This window comes from Paroedura picta, chromosome 2 (assembly GCF_049243985.1).
Source record: "Paroedura picta isolate Pp20150507F chromosome 2, Ppicta_v3.0, whole genome shotgun sequence".
In the NCBI taxonomy this organism is placed as follows: Eukaryota; Metazoa; Chordata; class Lepidosauria; order Squamata; family Gekkonidae; genus Paroedura; species Paroedura picta.
Window position 1 is genome coordinate 123,584,648 of NC_135370.1, and position 19,537 is coordinate 123,604,184.

At 43.6% G+C, this 19,537-nt stretch overlaps 1 protein-coding gene across 7 annotated transcripts in view; it reads right to left on the reverse strand.

The window, feature by feature from the left end:
• CKAP5 (cytoskeleton associated protein 5) overlaps window positions 1-19,537 on the reverse strand; it is a 90,035-nt gene that overhangs the window by 60,567 nt on the left and 9,931 nt on the right. For all 7 annotated transcript variants that reach the window (XM_077322349.1, XM_077322343.1, XM_077322348.1 and 4 more), the window contains exons 2-8: window positions 16,866-16,957; window positions 7,864-8,057; window positions 6,654-6,860; window positions 5,018-5,189; window positions 3,255-3,387; window positions 2,448-2,551; window positions 260-373 (exon numbers count right to left, since the gene is read on the reverse strand). In XM_077322349.1, coding sequence (XP_077178464.1) covers window positions 260-373; window positions 2,448-2,551; window positions 3,255-3,387; window positions 5,018-5,189; window positions 6,654-6,860; window positions 7,864-8,057; window positions 16,866-16,922 — 981 coding nt within the window. In that variant the 5' untranslated portion in view covers window positions 16,923-16,957. The remainder of the gene's footprint in view (window positions 1-259; window positions 374-2,447; window positions 2,552-3,254; window positions 3,388-5,017; window positions 5,190-6,653; window positions 6,861-7,863; window positions 8,058-16,865; window positions 16,958-19,537) is intronic.

Here is a 19,537-nt window from a genome sequence, read left to right on the forward strand (position 1 = left end):
AAGAATGGCACGTGTCACATTTGTGAGTGGTGCCCAGAAGAGTTACAGGTGACATCTAAGTGATTCATAAGGTTCCTAAGTCACTGAGTATCACTGAACTAAGATCTTATCAAAATAAGATCTCATCTGTAAATAAATGTATTATTTATTGTACTTATTACCCGCCCTTTATCTTCTGACAAAAATGTAAATGATGGAGTCCTGTCATGAGTGGTCGAATTGTATCTGAAAGGTCAATTGGAATAGTAGAGTTCCTTGCCTTCTTAAGTGCTTTCACCAAGTCTGCATAATCTCCAGCTTCTAGTTTGGGATTTTTTACCAGCAATTCCACAGCTTCTAAAGCTTCTTTCCTCTCCTGCCATTTTTTGGCTTCCTACAATGCAAAACATAAAGCAGATATTTAAAAAAAAACAGATTTTGTAAAACTTCTATAATGTAAGCCACAATGCACGTGAAAATAACTAGGAAAAAAAATTCAGATAAATTAATCAAATCTACATGTTTTTCTAACTTGACCTGGCATGAAGATGTGACTGTTTTTATAAAAAACATGGCTCACAATACATAATGCCTAACTAGTGGGAGAAGCCAGATCAGTCAATAGACATAATGTATAAAATGGGCATGATGGACATGGGGGGGATCCCAAATTGAACCGAATATCGGGACCCAGCCCTTGCCTCAACCATATGCCTGGTGGAAGAACTCCGTCTTGCAGGCCCTGCAGAAAGTTGACAACTCCGGGAGGGCCCTTAGCTCTTCCAAGAGCTCATTGCACCAGGTTGGGGCCAGGACTGAAAAGGCCCTGGCTCGGGTCGAGGCCAGGCGAGTGTCCCAAGGGCCCAGGACTACCAGTAAGTTTATCCCCGCAGAGCAAAGGGCCCTGCGGGGGGCATAAGCAAACAGGTGGTCCCACAGGTAGACAGGACCCAGACTGTGTATAGCAATAGTTCTCAACCTTCCTAATGCCACAACCCTTTAATACAGTTCCTAAGGTTGTGACTCCAACCAAAAAATCATGCAAGAAATTAAACCAAAACTGACCAATGGCATGAAGTTCCATTGTTCATGATTGTATATAAATTGGTTATAAATCGTATATAAATTGGTAGGCGCCATCAGGAGGAGCGGCTACGGTGGCTGTGCTCCCCCCCGGCCAAGCTGCTTGCCCTACCGCGACCGCTGTGAAAGGGTCGTTCAACCCTAAAGGGGTCCCGACCCCCAAGCTGAGAACCACTGGCATATAGCCTTGAAGGTCAATACCAAATCCTTGAACTTGATCCAGAAACAGACTGGTAACCAGTGCAGATGATAAAGCACCTACTGAATATGGGCCCTCCATGGTGTCCTAGTGAGAACCCTGGGAGTCACATTTTGTACCAGCTGTAACTTCCGGATCAAAGACAAGGGCATGCCCGCATAGAGTGAGTTACAGTAGTCTAGTCTGGAAGTGACCGTTGCATGGATCACTGTGGCCAGTGGTCTGAGGAAAGGTAGGGCGCTAGGAGCCTGGCTTGGCAAAGATGGAAGAATGTTGTCCGGGCTACTTTCACCACCATGCGCAGCCGCAAAAACGCATGCACGGCACTCCCACGCATGTACGACACTCTGTGCATGCACACTTGCGGCCCCGCATCGCACAACGCACATACGCTGGAGTGCCGCGCATGCACTGCATGCGCAGCCGGGCGATCACCCTCCCCACTGCCGCCGGTCCGCAGCCTGGAAAAGGATGCGGACCACTGCCCTACAGCAACCTTCTGTGTCCGGTTCTGGAGAAAGGAGACCAGCCATTGCTACACAGTCCTTCTAATCCTGGTTCCAGCGAAGCAGTGAGCCAATATCTCATGGTCAACCACATCAAATGCGGCCGAAAGTTCTAACAACACAAGTATGGCAGAACCGCCCCAATCCAGCTGGTGCAAGAAATCATCAGCTAATAGGCCCTTTTAGGCAAATTAAATCACTAAAAGGAATGTTACTTTCAGAGTCAAAAGAAAAGAAAGATCACAATTGTGAATGGTTTGAATGCCTCGTTCATTAGTTTCATGATGAGATGCTAAAGATTCCCAGCTAGATTTAGAGACTGGAAAGTATAGCTGAATATGACCCTAGATGAACTGTTTCACCATAGGTTAAACAAAAAGTATACATTCTTGGAGGAGAGGAAGTAGAAATAGCAACCAAAGGAACTTTTATCAGATTTTTGGAACAATTTTAATTCAATTATGCAATGAAAATTCTAACAAATGTTAAACCTGTCTATTAGATATGCGGACATTTTGAATTACACAGCTGAGAAATGTTTAGTATGTTTAACTTAGTTACTAGACTTTCCTTAAATAGTAAAGATGAAAGTACTTCCAGTATAAAATGGTATAATTATGTAGTGGCTATAGTTCAAATGAGCATCACAAAAGCTCCAGGGAAACTGTATGATCACTTACTATTTTGTCATAGAAATCCTTAGGAAGTTTGGACAGAATTTCCACAGCTTCCAAAAGTTCATAAGCATCTACTTGTGGAACAGCTTCATCACCATCATCTCCTCCTGCAAGGAAAAAAAGTTAAAGTCAGACATTGGCTAGCTGTACCGCTATGTCCCCTTTATTATATGAATATTCAAGCGTCAGAGAGGAATAAGCATTAATTGAACAGATAATGACATCTTAAACAACCTGGGGGTTGGAACGTTTCTGGCTGTCCAAGTTGGAATAGGGCCAGTCAGGCACTGCCCCTAAACCTCCTGAACTCCTTCCCTGGATGCTAGCTACGTTCCTCTCAGACACGACAGAAAGAGACACACAGAGCCCTGCCAGACTGAAGACGAGCCCTCATTCCCTCCTATCGCTCCTGCTGTGAGGGAGGCATAGAGAGACACAGAGAGAGATGCCCCAAGCTGCTGACAGAGACACAGAGAAAGCCGCCCCTGCTGCGACGGAGGGAAAGAGAGACACAGACAGAGAGAGCTGCTCCAAACTGCACACCAGCCCTCCTTCCCTCCTACAAACCAGCCCTCATTACCTGCTATGCCTCCTGCTGCGAGGCACACAGAGAGACACGCAGCAAGAGGGAGAGAGAGAGACAGAGAGAGATCTGCACCTCCCAGTGTCCCCTGGGTCCTAGCTCCCATTGCATTCCTGCTTGCAATGGGCTTTCTTGCTAGTTTCTGAAATAATAATGTGTTTTCCTAACATTCAGTCTTACCCTAATCAACTAGGTCCCAGAGAGTGAAGTTTTATGTCAGGTATTACCTCCCTCTGCATCTCCACCAGCTGCCTGTTGCTGTTCAAACTTTGCTTTCATTTCTTGCTGCGAACGAAGGAACCTCGTCTGCTTGGGAGCAGATGATGGTAGTTTGACCCATTCTTCTTCCAGTTCTTTTAACTGCAAAAATCAAAATAGACTATAAGATATACAAGCCATGTGGACACACTGCTGTTTTCCCAAATTGCAAGTAAATAATGTTCATCAGGCCAGAAGACCAGCTGCAGACTGCTTAGCCAACTGCAAAGTTAGCAAGAGATGAAAGAAGTAGGGTAATATAGGTTGCTAAAATGCATTCAGTCCTTCACACTAAGTGCAGGTGACACCAAATAACACCAGACTGACAACATCACAGGAGCACTCTTGCATGACCATACATCAAGTTTGAGCTGCTCCATGCTGCAATTCATATAATTAATGCTATTACTTGCTAACCTGCATATACAAACCTTTTATCACACATCATTTTATACAGTCTAGCAAACTATGAAAAAGTAAGCTAGAAGTGATAAGTCTATCATGAAACTGCTGCAAGTTCAATCAAATGTGTGACTTTATTACACAATTAGAAGATAGAAGATGGGAGACAATGAAACAGATCCAAGCATTTAATTACATATAAGAGGATTTTTTTCTCTCTAGCAGACAATAGCACAAGCAGGAGTTTGGTAAGCATTTGCCACTTCCCTCCATCCCACCCCAGAAACATACTCCCAATTAAAATAATATCAATGTTACTTTTTTTAAGCAGACAGTTCATAAATAAATGCCCAATTTCACAAAAAAGTGAAATGCCCCTCTATGATTGCAAACCAGAATGGTAACAAAGGACTGATGTATTCATGCTACAGGACTGAAACATTTATTTGTATTGATTTTTTTTACACAGTGATGACGTATCAGTATCTTGTAAAAATACACATGGTGGAATTTTGCAATATAACTCAAAATAGGAAAGCAGATTTTTTGAATAATTAAAGTTCAGTACTGCCTGGCTGACTCAGGAATAAGGCCCAGGCTGCAAACATTTTGTGCATGCATATTCTCGTACTGCTTTGTCATGACCACCCCCTCTCCCCAATTAGCTTCCCTAAATATCTATCAAGTTATTTACAAGGTACTTTCCTTGGCTGTTTTGATTCAAGATGTGGGGAGAGGTTAGCACATACCCACTAATGCACTCTGACTCTACCCACTAATGTAGCAGATTTTAAACAATGCATAACCTCCCTATGATGATCCTGGGTATACGCCACATAACCAAGACTGAAAATAATGAATGTACATGAACTCCAGACACCAGGCCAGGCACCATGCTGAATGCCACTGCTCCACACATGCTATTTAGGCTATTTAGAAATGCTATTCACTTTAAACTGCAAACAATGCAGAGCAACCATATAAGGCACAAACTAGAAACAGCATCGACACTGCAAATAAAGCAAGCTTGATTTTAAACTATATACTTTGCAAGCCTCAAATTATCCCTCCTACAAATATGACTGGGAACACACCCAGGGATTCCATTGCACAAAAATAGTATGAACAAGAGCTCTAGATAGAATAAAATGCTCTTGCCAATGGCAAGATTGTTTGTGGATCATGATGTAGGTTCTGAAAGCTAACTGACTGGCACTGGACTTAATTCTTCTGGAATAGAGTTTGCATAGTCACAAGAGCATGAAGAAGCATGTGGCTAATGGGCATCTTCTTGCTAAGAATGGCAATGCCAGAAACTTGCCAAGCTTACCTGAACAGAGTTGATATTCTGTAATGGAGGCCTAAGTGCATCCCTTATCCATCGATAGATCTCTATGGCAAGAAGTTTGGCTTCATCTCGAACGGCCTTCTCTCGAGACTCAAAAAGTTTTGGCAATACTTTGATTATTGGTTTCAGTGAGATTATTTTTGAACCAAATTCACTGAAACAAACAGATATAATTAGCATACCATTACATAATCATGACATACATCTGCTCTAGTGAGCCCTTGAAAATTATTTTAAAAGCGTAAAATCCAGTTTACTATGCCAATGGGTCCCTTTACACTCCTCTCATATGGAATATTTAGGGTGACCCACTTTTGGGTTACATCTATCAACTGTCTTTAGTGGGGTGGTAATATTTTTATTGTGCTATAAATGAAAGTGTGTGGCAACCCAAAGCTTCAGCAAAAGCTAGGAAATAAACTTGTAAGTACTACAGAACATATAGAGAATATCGAAATTCTATTATATTTTTCTAAAAAAACTGCAAGAATATTAATCTAATTCCAGACTCCTGGACACAGAAATTTAAATTAATTTAGCACAGATTCACTCTCTAAACACTTAACATAGAGAAACCTTTTTAAAAAACTAGATTTAAATTATAATTCCACTGTTGTCAAACAAAACATGATGAAACCAGTATGACATGTGTCTAATAGCTGAGTTCCAAAGAACTGTTTAGGTTAGGCTTCTGCACTTCAACTGCTGAAGCAGCCATTCAAACCCGAAGCAGCCAGTGTGGAGCAGCACCGGCGCACCAGTCAACACACGCACGCAGGCGCAGAGCTCTACACCTGCATGCAGTGCCGGGTCACATGCCGCCACTGGCACTGCCCCCCCCCCCGGTGCGCGCCACTGCACAGGCTGCTTCGGGCTTGAACGGCTGCTTTGGCGGCTGAAGTACACAAGCCTAGTTTAGGTGTTCCCAGCACTTAAGTGAGATTTTGTTCCCTCTCTTTAATCAAAATATCACCACCAAAAACTACCGTTTGAAAGTCAATGTCAGTTTACATCTCAACAGCCTCCTAGCCTGAGGAAGCCCTCAGAAGATGGTAAGCCTACTGATCTAGCTGCTCTCCCTGTCAAAACATAAAAAGAACTGAAGGATGGGTGATGCTCACCAAGGAGAGAGGAAGAGGGAGAATTTTAGTCCTGCTCCCCTGAAGGTGTGGTGGGAATCACCCAATCAAAATGTCTTCCTGAGTCAGAGGGAGAAAGGGGACCTGATGTGCTGGAATTTAAGGAACAAATACAAACCTGGAAGTCTAACAGTAAGTTATCAATCCTTTTGATCATGACCAAAGATTTTACAGTTCCTTTGGCATATCATTTGCAATTCTTTACATAATCTAAAAAGCAACAACCTAAAGCATCCAATCTTGGAAATACTCCTATGAGGAATCCCTTTAAGAAGCATTAACTGGATCAAATGCTTCCCTTGGCAGCACAGCAAGCTACTATGGAGTCTGATGAAGTAATAATTTCAATAATCTGTTTTCCAGAAGACAAGCGAGCATTATTGCTGCTTTACTGCACTTTAAAACAGGCTATAATACCAACATCCATTAATCATCATCTCCTCCCCATTAGTACAGCAGTTTCTTCCAAAAGATCTTACCTTAATGCTCTCCTTAGTGTCTCTATACATGCTACGATGATCTTGGGGTTCTTGTTGTCCAAGCCTTTAAGTAGTTCTTCTTGTACCACTTCCCCTTTTTCAATTTCAACAAACATAAGACATATGTCTATGCCTAGCTCCTTGGCTCTCGCTTTGGGCTGGTTGAACACTTTATTTACAACTCCAGAGACTACTTCACCTGTTGTTCTTTTAAAGTAATAAAAGCACATAATTAGGCAACACAATAATGGGATATGAACTAAAGTTAATAGTCTTATTACCTTTGGGAAGAAAACCCTCTTTTACAAATGTGTCATTATGCCACTCAATCCTATATGCTTCCATTTAGCACTGGACTTTTGCATACATTATTAAAAGGCCTAAAACATATGCTTAATTAATTATTCTGATCACAACCGGTTCTGTGCACAGGAACAGTCTTCAGCATAATGGAACCTGAACAAAAGAGTCATATCCACCATATGCTATATACAAAAGATACCTCTGAAATACAGAATGCTCTTACATTCTACAGATACATATTAAAGCCTGGTTCACACACATGCAAATGCATTACTGTCAGGTGAATGTGTGAACCAATTTCAGTGAGCATTGCATGAGAGATTTGGAAATTCAGTTTCCCATCGCCAGTTAACACCTTCATGTCATTCTTTTGTCCTCTAGGAACTAAGGTAGTATTTTACAAGCCAAAAACTGACCAACTGGAGTTTGATCTGAGTATGTAGGATTAAGCAATTATCTGCTTGAGGCTCAAAAGACACAAGTCGTAACAGGCAACAATGGATCACCATTTGGTATTTTATTTATGATCTTTTTTACACCGGTCTTAGCTGCAAAATAGTGAGTCAAGAATTTAGTTATCTCAAGCAAGTCTGGATTTTAAATAAATTACCTGGTTATTTTATATAACCCTGACAATGTAGGTTTTATTTTAGAGTTTTAATCCATATGGCTCTAAAAAGATTATTTTAAACCAAGGCAATAATATGAATTTAGGGCAAATAATTCAAGCAGGAGAAGTAAGACTAGGACAACATGTAAGAATACATGTTTCGCATGGATATTTCTTGAATCTTCAGAAGGGTCAGCCCCTTTCAGGCAGAACTCCCAGACCAGCAGTTGTTAGGCAACATCACTGCAAATGTTTGCACAATTCCCTCCAAAGAAGCATAATGAAAAATAAACTTACTTTCCCGCTACATGAGCATTTTCAACATAGGCAAGTGCTGCTTCTAATCCTTTCAGCTGAGCTACTGCATTGGAATCTATTACAAATTTCTTTATAAGTCCAAGGTATTTGGACCATTCAGGGCTCTTCTCATCATCTATCTTCTCAAACAGCTTCAAAGCTTCTTCGTAGCCATTTAATCTGGCTTTCCACAGCTAGGAAAAGAAAGCTTCAGTTAGATTTCCGCTTTAGTCAAATAGCAAGATGATTTTCATTCAAACAAAAACAGAAAAGCTTCTACCTCAAAACATTACAGTGGGAAGTATTAATCATCAACTATCTTTAAATAGGACAGGGTCCTATTAAATAAAAGAGTAAGGCCACCTGGGGAGGAGTTAGGGCGGGCCCTGTCCAGGATAAAAACTCAGAGGGCCCAATCAGGAGCCGCAAAGCGGCTCCTGATTGGGCCCTCCGAGTGTCCATCCAGGGCCAAGCAGCCAATGGGGAGGCGCGCAAAGTGCCTTCCTATTGGCCCCTCACCAGGACAGACGAAAATTCCATTCACCCAGCCCAGTCTGGCTGCCAGTCTGCTCCTGACCACCAAAGGGAGAGGAGGTCAGTAGGGCTGCCAAGGGGGGTGAGAACAGAGGCTTGGACAGGCTGGGCCAGCCCTTTTCGCCCCAAGGCTGTCCTACCTGTCATGTCCAACTGCAAATTGCCTCAGAACCCTGACAGAGCTGGCAAGAGGTCCCCTCCCCCCCTTCAGGCCTGCTGCGAAGGAGCCTCTGACAGGCCCTGACTGAGGGGAGGAGGCCTTTCCAAGAGCAACGCAGGGGAGCCTGAGGGCCTTCCTTTTGAGGGGGGGGACTATCCCCTTCTGCCAACAGTTGCCTGACAGGGAGGCCACAGAAAAGCCCCTTCTCACTTAAAATACTGCTCTGGCCGGGGGTTAGACACAGCTAAGCCATGTGTCTTTCTTCTTTGCAACTCTCTGCAGATTTGAGGCCACTGCACAACGTTATTCTGCAGAGGAAGCTGGCTCTTTTGTCTCCTGTTTTATCTGCACAACAACCCTGTGCAGTAGGCCTCAAGTCTTTCAATTCAACAACAACCTGTGTGGGAAGCCTTAAATGTTTCTTCTCTACCACAACCCTGTCCAAAGTAGCGCTTTCTGCCTGGGGAGCTGATCTTTATACTCTGCAGGTGAGCTGTAATTCCAGGAGCCCTCCAGGCCACACCTTAGGTTGGCTACCCCTGGGTTGGAAATATTCCTGGAGGTTTGGAGGTGGGACTTCAAAATCGTACAATGCCTCAGAGTCCAGCCTTCAAATAAGCCATTTTTGCCTGCAGTTGGTAGGGAGTGGTGCAGGAGTGTCCCTCCTGGCCTATGGGTTATGGCCAGCCCTTATCAGCAACTGTTTGTATTCTGGGGCACAGACAGGCAGACCAGCATCAGTCCTGTGAGTCTGGAAAGTGCAGGAAGATCTAAATAAATATTTACAGCCTGAAACTAAATAGAGAACAAGTAAATGTCTGGAGACACATCGTAACTGAAATAGTAACTGGCAAATAACCTTGGCCTGGCAAATAAAAAAAACATTATTAAAAACCTTACTAAGGTCAAGACTGCTGTGCACAGACAGTCTTCCTCTTAGGGTTGCCAGCTGCCCTGTGAGGCTCGCTACCCCACCTCCCTCATGGGGAGTCTGCTATGGGGAGAGAAGGGGAAGACGATTGGAAAATGCTTTGAGACACCTGAGGCCTGCTGGGTCACTGCGGCCCATTCCCAGTTCTCTCAGATCTCTCACAACCCTACATACCTCACAGGTTGACTATTGTGGAGAGACAAATGGAAAAGGTGTTTGTAAACCGCTTTGAAACTCCTTTGGGTAGTAAGCAATAGGGTACAAAAATCCATTCTTCTAAGGAGCAACCATGAAAGAAGCATGTGGGCACATAACATTTCACCAACAGTGAAAATATGGGAGACAGAAGGATCAGGGTGGACACCTGTGTACTGTGACTACCCTATGTGTATTAGGGCAGAGGGGCATTTCGGTGAATGTGGCCTCATTCACACAAGAAGGGAAATGACGCAGAACTGTGGGGAATTGGTTGCCATGTAATCTTCCCCTAAAAAGAGTCTCCAGTCTGATTTTCCCTTCACATATCTGAGGACATGGCTCTGGTAAGCTCATCTGTAACCACTATGCCACAATTCCCAAAGGTCAGTCCTCTCCCACAATCAACGAACATTCCACACCACAGGTTCTTGACACCCATATCTCCACACCCATGGCCTCATTTACCACCATGCCACCACAACCTCCCACACAACACACATGATAACCCCATGCCCTTACAGACTGGACAACTCCTCCCCTTCCTCTTCCCACTGCCAAGCTCTAGCGCCCGTTGTATTCTTGGAGACAACGGGCTTTGCCCCTAGTAGTACATAAAGAAAAAAATGTCTATGGCCTCAAAAACACAACCAAACAGTGGTTCCCAAGCTGCCACAATACAGCCATATCCTATGTATCAAAAAAACTCTTTATGTATTTGAGAAATCATGTACTACTAGATCATTAATTTTTACCACCTCAAATGAGTATATAAAAGATTAGACTATGCACAAAAATTATTTTGAAGTGATCTATGAACAAATTTGGCTGTAATCAAAATAAACATAAAATAGTAGTTGAGAATAGAAATACTGAGAAAAAAGGCAAATATTAAACAGAGGGCTGGCTTAATGTAAGATTATAAATATATGGAAAAAGCATCCAAGCACAGTTTTGCATACTTGTAAGTAAAACACTATGATAATATCATAATATTATCCATCTCTTGCATGGCTGAAAGACTTATACTCAAACCAATATCTGATGCCAAATTTCTCATCTCCATCTAAATTATCAAAACTCTATAGAACTTGTTGAGGCTCTGGACAATTGTTGATTTTGAAAGCAAGAAGCAGACGACAACACAAAATGACTGTCAAATAGTCAATCACAGAACAATGGAAAGTTTCAACAAGTGTCCTCTTATGACAGTTCTAGCCATGTCCAAATAGATACTCTCCCCAAAGACTTAGGTTTGGATTTGATTTATTGAATTTATAAAATTGGGACGGTGTACAATAATTTAAAAACCAGTAATACAATAAAACAATAAATAAACATGCTTAAAACTAAGAATAACAACAGTCAGGCCTGATACAGAACAATTGTTTATCGGGGGGGGGGGGAGACTCCTAGATGTTCCTTGTGGCCTGGCCTCAACAGAATGCCTAGTGAAAGAGCTCTGCCTTGCAGGCTCTGAAGAACTCAATAAGCTCAAGCCTGCATCTCTTCTGGGAGCTCATTCTACCATATGTGGGCCAGGACCAAGAAGGCCCTGGCCTTCATCAAGGCCAGGTGGACTTCTCTTGGGCCAGCAAAGCATGGCACTTTTGGGGGGTATACGCAGAGGTGGCTCCTTAGGTACATCAGAGCCAGACCACAAATGGCCTTAAAAGTCAACATTAGCACCTTGAACCTAATCCTGTATTCCACTGGAAGTTATCGAAATTGCCAAAGCACAGGGCATATAAGAAGCCCACCACAGTGTTCTGGTGAGGACTCTGGAAGCTGCATTTTGGACCTGTTGAAACTTCTGGAGTAGGGGCAAGGGAAGGCCCATGATGAGCAAGTTACAGATGCTGAGTCTGAAGGTGACCATTGCAAGGATAATTGTGGCAAAGTGGCCTGGGGCCAGGTAGGGCACTTGCAGCAGGGTGGCCTGGCTGCAAAGCACTTCTTGTTCCAGTGAGATGGAGGAAGGTTACAAGTGGGTTCTTTGGTTTGGAACAGAAATGCTTGAGTTACATGGTAGGGAACCCACAGGCACCAACAACATTGAGAATTACTGCTAATGATGAAACAAAGTATACTTTTGGCACAAAAAAATAGTTCTAGTGAAATACAGCTATGTGTATAGCAACTGCCTATATGGCCAGCTCCACAACTTTCTCCCATGGGACTTAAGTATTTGAAAGTATTTGAAAGGTTGTCACTTGGAGGAGGGCAGGATGCTGTTCCCGTTGGCTGCAGAGGAAAGGACGCACGGTAATGGGTTTAAACTACAAGTACAACGATATAGGCTAGATCAGTGGTCCCCAACCCCCGGTCCGGGGACCGGTACCAGTCCGTAGATCAGTCGGTACCGGGCCGCGGCTTGTCCTCCTCCCCAGCTGCTGCCTCGGGGGCTGCCCTGCCACTCTGCCACTGGCTCACCTTTGGTGCTCTCCAGCGGACGCCATAGCTCCCCCTCGGCGTGGCACTGCACAGCTGCAGCTGGCAGTGCCCCCCAGCAGCCGGCGGGAAGGCAGGGCACCGGCAGGAAAGCAAGTGGAGCAGGGGCTCAGGTGGTGATGTCCCTTCTCAAAAGACTACTACCCCTCCCCGGGCCTCAGTAAAATTGTAAAGCGTTGACCGGTCCCCAGTGATAAAAAGGTTGGGGACCACTGGGCTAGATATCAGGAAAAAAAAATTCACAGTCAGAGTCGTTCAGCAGTGGAATAGGCTGCCTAAGGAGGTGGTGAGCTCCCCCTCATTGGCAGTCTTCAAGCAAAGGTTGGATACACACTTTTCTTGGATGCTTTGGGCTGATTCTGCGTTGAGCAGGGGGTTGGCTGATCCTGCGTTGAGCAGAGTTTAATTCTCTAGCATCTCTGGTTCAAAGAATCAGGTAGTAGGTGACGTGAAAGACCTTGGCCTTGAACTCTGGAGAGTTGCTGCCATCAGAATTGACAATACTGATTTTAATTGAAAGTCCAGAGAAGTAGTATGTTTTAAATTGGGGAACATGATTTTTCATTCATTCTTTGTTTAGCCTCCTGTGAGAGGGCAGTTGTGATCGGTCCACTTTCCTAATGCTGTGACTGTTTTTTGTTTTTGAGTAGCAGGATAGATGGCTTTATTGGACTGACTGGCAAACAAAATCTATCCAGCGAGTGGACAAATATTCTGGTCGGAACAAAGAGACAGTGTTGGCCAATGTTGAAGGGCTCATGGACATCACTGCTTAAAAACGTTGCCAGTCAAATTTACATATCTTGGTTTGTTTAGTTAACTTATATCTAGCTTGTTTATAGTTGTCCCCTTTTAAGCTGAGCTTGGCTGTTTAGAAATGGTTCATGCTTTGCTCACAATATAAAAGACAAATCATACTGGTACCATCAGAGGCAGGTGTATACAAAAGTTCATACTACATATGGCGATAAGGCAAGGCTGTCCATTTGGGCACATTAATGTAGTTCTTTGCTTTGCTGATTGATTCTCTCCCCTTACTTAATTGCCAAGGTTGTGTTGATTCTGTGGGGGATAGGCTTTCATGCTGGCCCCTGTACTTAACCATCTGGCTAGCATTTCCTGGTAAGAACATGAAATCTGTGCAGTTAGGTAATGGAAGCTACATTCTGTGTTTGATCTTCTCTTAGGTACAAATCCCTGTGGAGTGAACAATGGAGGTTGTACCCACCTCTGCTTTGCCAGGGCTACTGACTTTATTTGTGCATGTCCAGATGAACCGGATGGACGACCCTGCTCTGTTGGTAAGTAATTTGTAGTGTAAGCATCTGTGCATGATCTGCAGTCTATATTCCTTCTTAACCAATATAGTGTTGCTGTGTGCTCTTACTCAACACAATTTCAGATAATAAACTAGCATATATTGTAGAATTTCTCCTCGGCCAAGCATACTTTATGACTGAAATGCCTCTAGGCAAGAGACCTTTATTTTGTCTCATCTTGTCTGTCAAATGCCTTGTGCATTTGAAATTCCCTCCCACATCCCAGTTACATATTTTATCATAGGAAAATACAGCTCAGTATGGTTTTTTATTTCAGTGTGTGAAGGACTGTTTAAAAAGTGCCTGCGTATTAACACTGAGATACTGCTTAGAGAATTGCTGCAGATTAATCAAAGATCTCTCCAGTTTATGGGAAGACTGGCAAATACTCCAGAAGATAGACAGAGATCTGAACACAATGGAAAAATGGGCAAATGAGATGCAATTTAATAAAGATAAGTGTAAAGTTTTGCATCTGGGTCAGAAAAATGAAAAGCATGCCTACTGGATGGGGGATACGTTTCTAGGTAACATTGTGTGTGAACGAGACCTTGGGGTACTTGTGGATTGTAAACTAAACATGAGCAGGCAGTGTGATGCAGCGGTAAAAATGGCGAATGCCATTTTGGGCTGTATCAATAGGGGCATCACATCAAAATCACAAGATGTCATAGACCCATTGTATATGGCACTGGTCAGACCACACCTGGAGTACTGTGTGCAGTTCTGGAGGCCTCACTTCAAGAAGGACGTAGATAAAATTAAAAGGGTACAGAGGAGAGCGACGAGGATGATCTGGGCCCAAGGGACCAAGCCCTATGAAGATAGGTTGAGGGACTTGGGAATGTTCAGCCTGGAGAAAAGGAGGTTGAGAGGGGACATGATAGCCCTCTTTAAGTATTTCAAAGGTTGTCATTTGGAGGAGGGAGGATGCTGTTCCCTTTGGCTGCAGAAGAAAGGACACGCAGTAATGGGTTTAACCTTCAAGTACAACGATATAGGCTAGATATCAGAAAAAAAAAATTCATAGTCAGAGTAGTTCAGCAGGGGAATAGGCTACCTAAGGAGGTGGTGAGCTCCCCCTCACTGGCAGTCTTCAAGCAAAGGTTGGATACACACTTTTCTTGGATGCTTTAGGATGCTTTGGGCTGATCCTGCGTTGAGCAGGGGGTTGGACTAGATGGCCTGTATGGCCCCTTCCAACTCTATGATTCTGTGATTCTATGATTTCTATCAAATGATTCCCAATTTATAAGGTCAAATAGGCCAGAAAAGTTCTTTCAAGGTGCTATCATTAATGTTTTCAAAATAATCAAGTTTGATTCTGTTACATCACTTTGAGTGCTCGACTTAAAAGACCGTGTCATATGCAAAATTACACACCAATACAGTTTCATTAAGAAATACATTTTAATTTCAGCAAGTTTACTCAGAAGCCGTGTACCATTTTATCTTTCCCCAAAAATTCTAATCAGCAGAAAATATTAATAGTGCACCAGCTCATGACAAAATTTCCAAGTCAATCAGTGTAATGCACAAGACCAAGATGTGGTAATTTGGTATGACTTGGCATGAAAAACTGGAGATATTGCATTGATTCCATAATCTGTAAAACAGTAAGGGGTTCTGGGGCGGGATGAGTCCGGGATGTGGAAGGGTCCAGATTGGACCCTTCCTCATGACAGACAATCGGAGGGACCAATCGGCAGGCGCAAAGCGCCTGCCGATTGGTCCCTCCGATTCCCAGCCCCAGGAACTGCGAGCCGCGCACAGAAACCCCAGGACTTCTGCAAGCCGCCAAAAAAGAACCGCCGCCCGGGGGAGGCCCCGCCGCCCAACGGAGCCCCACGAACCAGGAAGTGCGATGGCCGAAGACAAACAGCAGAGATGCGTTGCGTAAGGCGCTGCCCAGCAGGCGCCTCTCTGGGGCCGCGTCTCCTCTGTGATGCCTGGCCTCCTTGCCCACGGTCCTCGCCCTGCGGGTCCTTCCCGCAGCCAGACCCACGAGCCCCAAAAGCAGCAGCGGCGGCGTCCCGGAAGGCAGCCAACGACCTAACAAAGGCCGCGCGACAGGCCCCCAGCGACGGAGTGCAAGCTGCCTTCCCGCAGCCAGACCCACGAGCCCCAGCAGCAGCAGCAACGTCCCCTGAGCCAGCCAACAGCCGCAAACAAGCCTCGGGGAGGGGGTTGGCCAGCAGCCGCCCCTCCGCCCCGCGTCTCCTCCGTGCTGCCCAGCCTCCTCGGCCACGCCCCCGCCGTTAACAGCCAGGACCAGCGCGAAGCCGGTGAGTGGACCTGGGGTTCTGACTCGCCTTGGGAGGGAGGACCGCGGCGCCACTTTTCGGGGGGGGGGGGTTCTGAGAGAGGGGGTGGGTGGGTGGGTGGGAGCGTGTCCCTTACCCTTCCCCCTTCTCCCCTTTCAAAGCCCGCCCAAAGACTGCAGATAGTCCCCCCCCCCAAACCCACTCTCACTGCTAGCACTCATTGCATTTCGAACTGCAATGGGCTTGATTACTAGTAGTTCATATAATACAATTTCATTAAAGCTTTCTTAATCTGTTAAAACATAAGACCGAAAGTAACAGGTTACTAACTATCTGTCTTTTTTCTGCAGACTTAAGACAGATAATTGTACTGGCCAACACACAACTTTGAACCCATCCAGAATATTTAAGTGTAAGCTCTGCCTAATACAGGACAGTTAATTAAAGAAAAATATTATTACCATTTGTCCCATTAATTATCTGAGACACAATAATCAGAGATGCTCCATGTGAAATAGTCAGCAAATATAAGAATTACAGAACATCAATACTAGCAAAACAGAAGCCACATTTTTTTCAGAACACCTTGATATACATGTGCTTTAAATTTAAAAAAAAATGGCAGCCAATTACCTATGCTGGATAAGAACTGAGAGTGAACAGGCATAGCCATTTACCATGTGACAACTTATGTATATCTACCCAACTAGTAAAACAATCCATGTGTAGCTTGTTCATTTGCTGAAAATGCTATCAAACCTTAGGACCCCCCCCCCCCCACATTTTGATCAAATGTGTCTAAACTTATATTCATAAATTGGCAGGCTATTAAAGACTTACAGTTAACTAAATGGTCCTGTGCACACAGTAGTAAGTGGGTAGATAATCAGTTGGTAAATACAAATGACCATTTGCTATCTGCTTAAAAATTCAACTGAGCTGCAATTTGTATAACATAACCACATCTCCCATATAAACCTGACTTTGCAGCAAACCCTGAAGAGTTTATTTACACAGTTTAAAAATATACCAATGCAACCTTCTGCTTACAACATCCCTCAAGATAAGAACAGACTCTTCCAGTAGAGCCTGTAGTCAGAAGGCAAGCCATCAAATCATACCAAATTTTAGAGACAAAGTGATCTTACCTTGTGTTCACATTTCTGATCAATGGGTAATTTCATCCATTCGCTATCATCCCCCATGATGCTGCAGCTTCGTTATAGAATCAAACGAACTCCTGAGAAAGGAAAGATGATCAGATTAACAATTTCCTGGGATAATGAGAAAAGCAACACAAGCATATTTGAACAATGAGAAAGTTTTAAGATGCTGCATAAAAATCAATCCCGCTCTCATCACTCCATAAAAGTAACACCAACACAATTTTGATAAGGACGTATTCTGTATGATTTGTGGCATACCCCATGTGCAAACTCTATACAATTCAATCTCATTTTTATCCCATCATTCCTCCAAGGAGCTCAAGGAGGTATATAGACCAAAGGTTGGGGACCCCTGGTAAATATTATCTTCATGAACCTATGATGAAACTAGCCCAAGGTCCCCCAATGAACTTGAAAGCTAAATGAGGGGAGCTGAACCCAGGTCCTACTAATCCACTTCCAGGTCACTGTCCACATCACAACACGTCCTGACATACACTGAATGACTGAAACAACTGACATTTCCTAGCACTGAAAGAAATGAATGAGACAGAGAGAATAGTAGGGAAGAGGGGAAACAGTCTGGATGGGTAGGGCTGGTAAGAACTGATTATCGCAGTGCACTGCATGAGCCACTATGGTGAAGTACTAACTGGACATTCAGCATAAGTACTGCTCCCATCTTGAGGCAGGCAATAGTGTGTCCTCTTCTCTGAATCTAGTAGAACTGAATAATTACCACCCAGTCTCAAATGTACTATTCTTGAGCAAGATAACTGAACTAGTGGTGGTTGGACAACTTCTGAGATTCCCAAATGAACGAAGAACATTTAGATTATTATTATTTTTATTATTATTAGATTTATATCCCGCCACTCCCTTGCGGATCCATTCCAATTTGGTTTGGAACCAAATTCCAATTTGGTTTAGATCCATTCCAATTTGGCCAGGTTATAGGACTGAAACGGACCTCTTGGTGGCTTTTGATACGATTAATCATGGTATCTTTCTGGATCACCTTTTGTGACTGGGAGGCATTGTTTTTGTGTGGTTCTAATCACACCTCAAGGGGAGTTTTCTAAGTGTGGTACTGGGGAATGGCTCCTCTGCCCCTCAACCTTTGGACTAGGGAGCTCTCCAATATTCTACTTTGTCCCCCATGCTTTTCAATAGAGATTTGACCTGAATTTCCACCAGTGCACAGACAACACTCAGTGGATCTCAGGAGGCAGTTTTGGAATAGAGGAGGGCTAACAACCTTGATTCCAACAAAATGGAAGTGTTATTAGGAAATGAGTTATCCACTGTACTGGATGAGGTTACACTTCCCCTAAAGAAGCTTGGAGGTTGCTCAGATTCAGACTTCTTCCGTTGGATAAAGAGTTGGCAGTGATGGACAGGTGTACCTTGCACCAATTTCTGCTGGTGAACCAGCTGCAGCACTTCCTGGGCAGAAAAGACATTGTGATGCATGTCATGACAACATCTAGAGGACAATGCACTCTATGTGAGGCTGCCCTTTAAGACAGTCTGGAAGTTACAGTTAGCAGGTTACAGTGGATGAGCAATAGGGTTGTGAGTGTCCTGCATAGTACAGGGGGTTGGACTAGATGACCCATGAGTTCCCTTCCAACTCTATTATTCTATGATTCTATGGTACAGATTGCTGCAACCAGTGTTGACTGGAGCCATAGAGACCACCATATCACGCAATTTATGTCTCACCCACACTGGCTTCCAATTTGTTTCCAGGCTCAATTCAAGGTGCTAGGATTAACCTTTAAAACCATGTATTATCTGGGACCAAGGCATCTCAAAGGTCTGCCTCCTACCATATGCAACCCATTCACTCAGAGTCATTTCAGAGGCCCTGCTCTGGTTGCCCCCACCATCTGATGCTAGATGGATGGCAACCCAGGTTTGGATCTCCTCAACTGTGGCATGAAAATTTTGGAACTCTCTCCCCAGGGAGACTTGCCTTTCTCCCTTTATTGGCTTCTTTCTCCAGCAGCTGAAGACTTTTCAGTCTTGTCTGGCATACTCCAATAACAGTTACTGGCTCTCCTTCTAGTGTTGTGTTTAAAACAGATTTATTTTCTTATATTTTAACAGTATTTTTATTTGCTTATGCATTTTAATTATTTTTATGTTCACCATTTTGTGAACCCTAACCAGGTGGAAGAGTCACATAATATTTCAAATAAATAATACATTGTCAATATTGGACAAGTTTGCCTCATCTTACTTTTTCACCATTCTCACCAAAAACATGACACAAAAAAAGGGGATACGCCATAAATATCATGTAATTTGTCATTTCTATTTTATGGATACCAAATGGCACTTACTATTCATTCCAATTATTTTCTTCAATAGTTTTTCAGTTCCATTAAGGAAGCTAATTAAGTAGATTCTCCACCGTATTCTGACCCAGAGGTTATAATGATTTGTAACAACCAAGCCACTTATTAAGCTATTTAACTACACCATAAATCCAGATGGTATTCCTTACCACTATGGCGGACCCTGGCTCAGGTCTCCCACATCATCTGATAAAAAACACACAAAGACCCAAGCAAGAGCCTTCTCAGACATGGTACTATGGAAATCCAGCTCCAGGGAGACTCATATGTCCCCATATCATTCTTTCATCA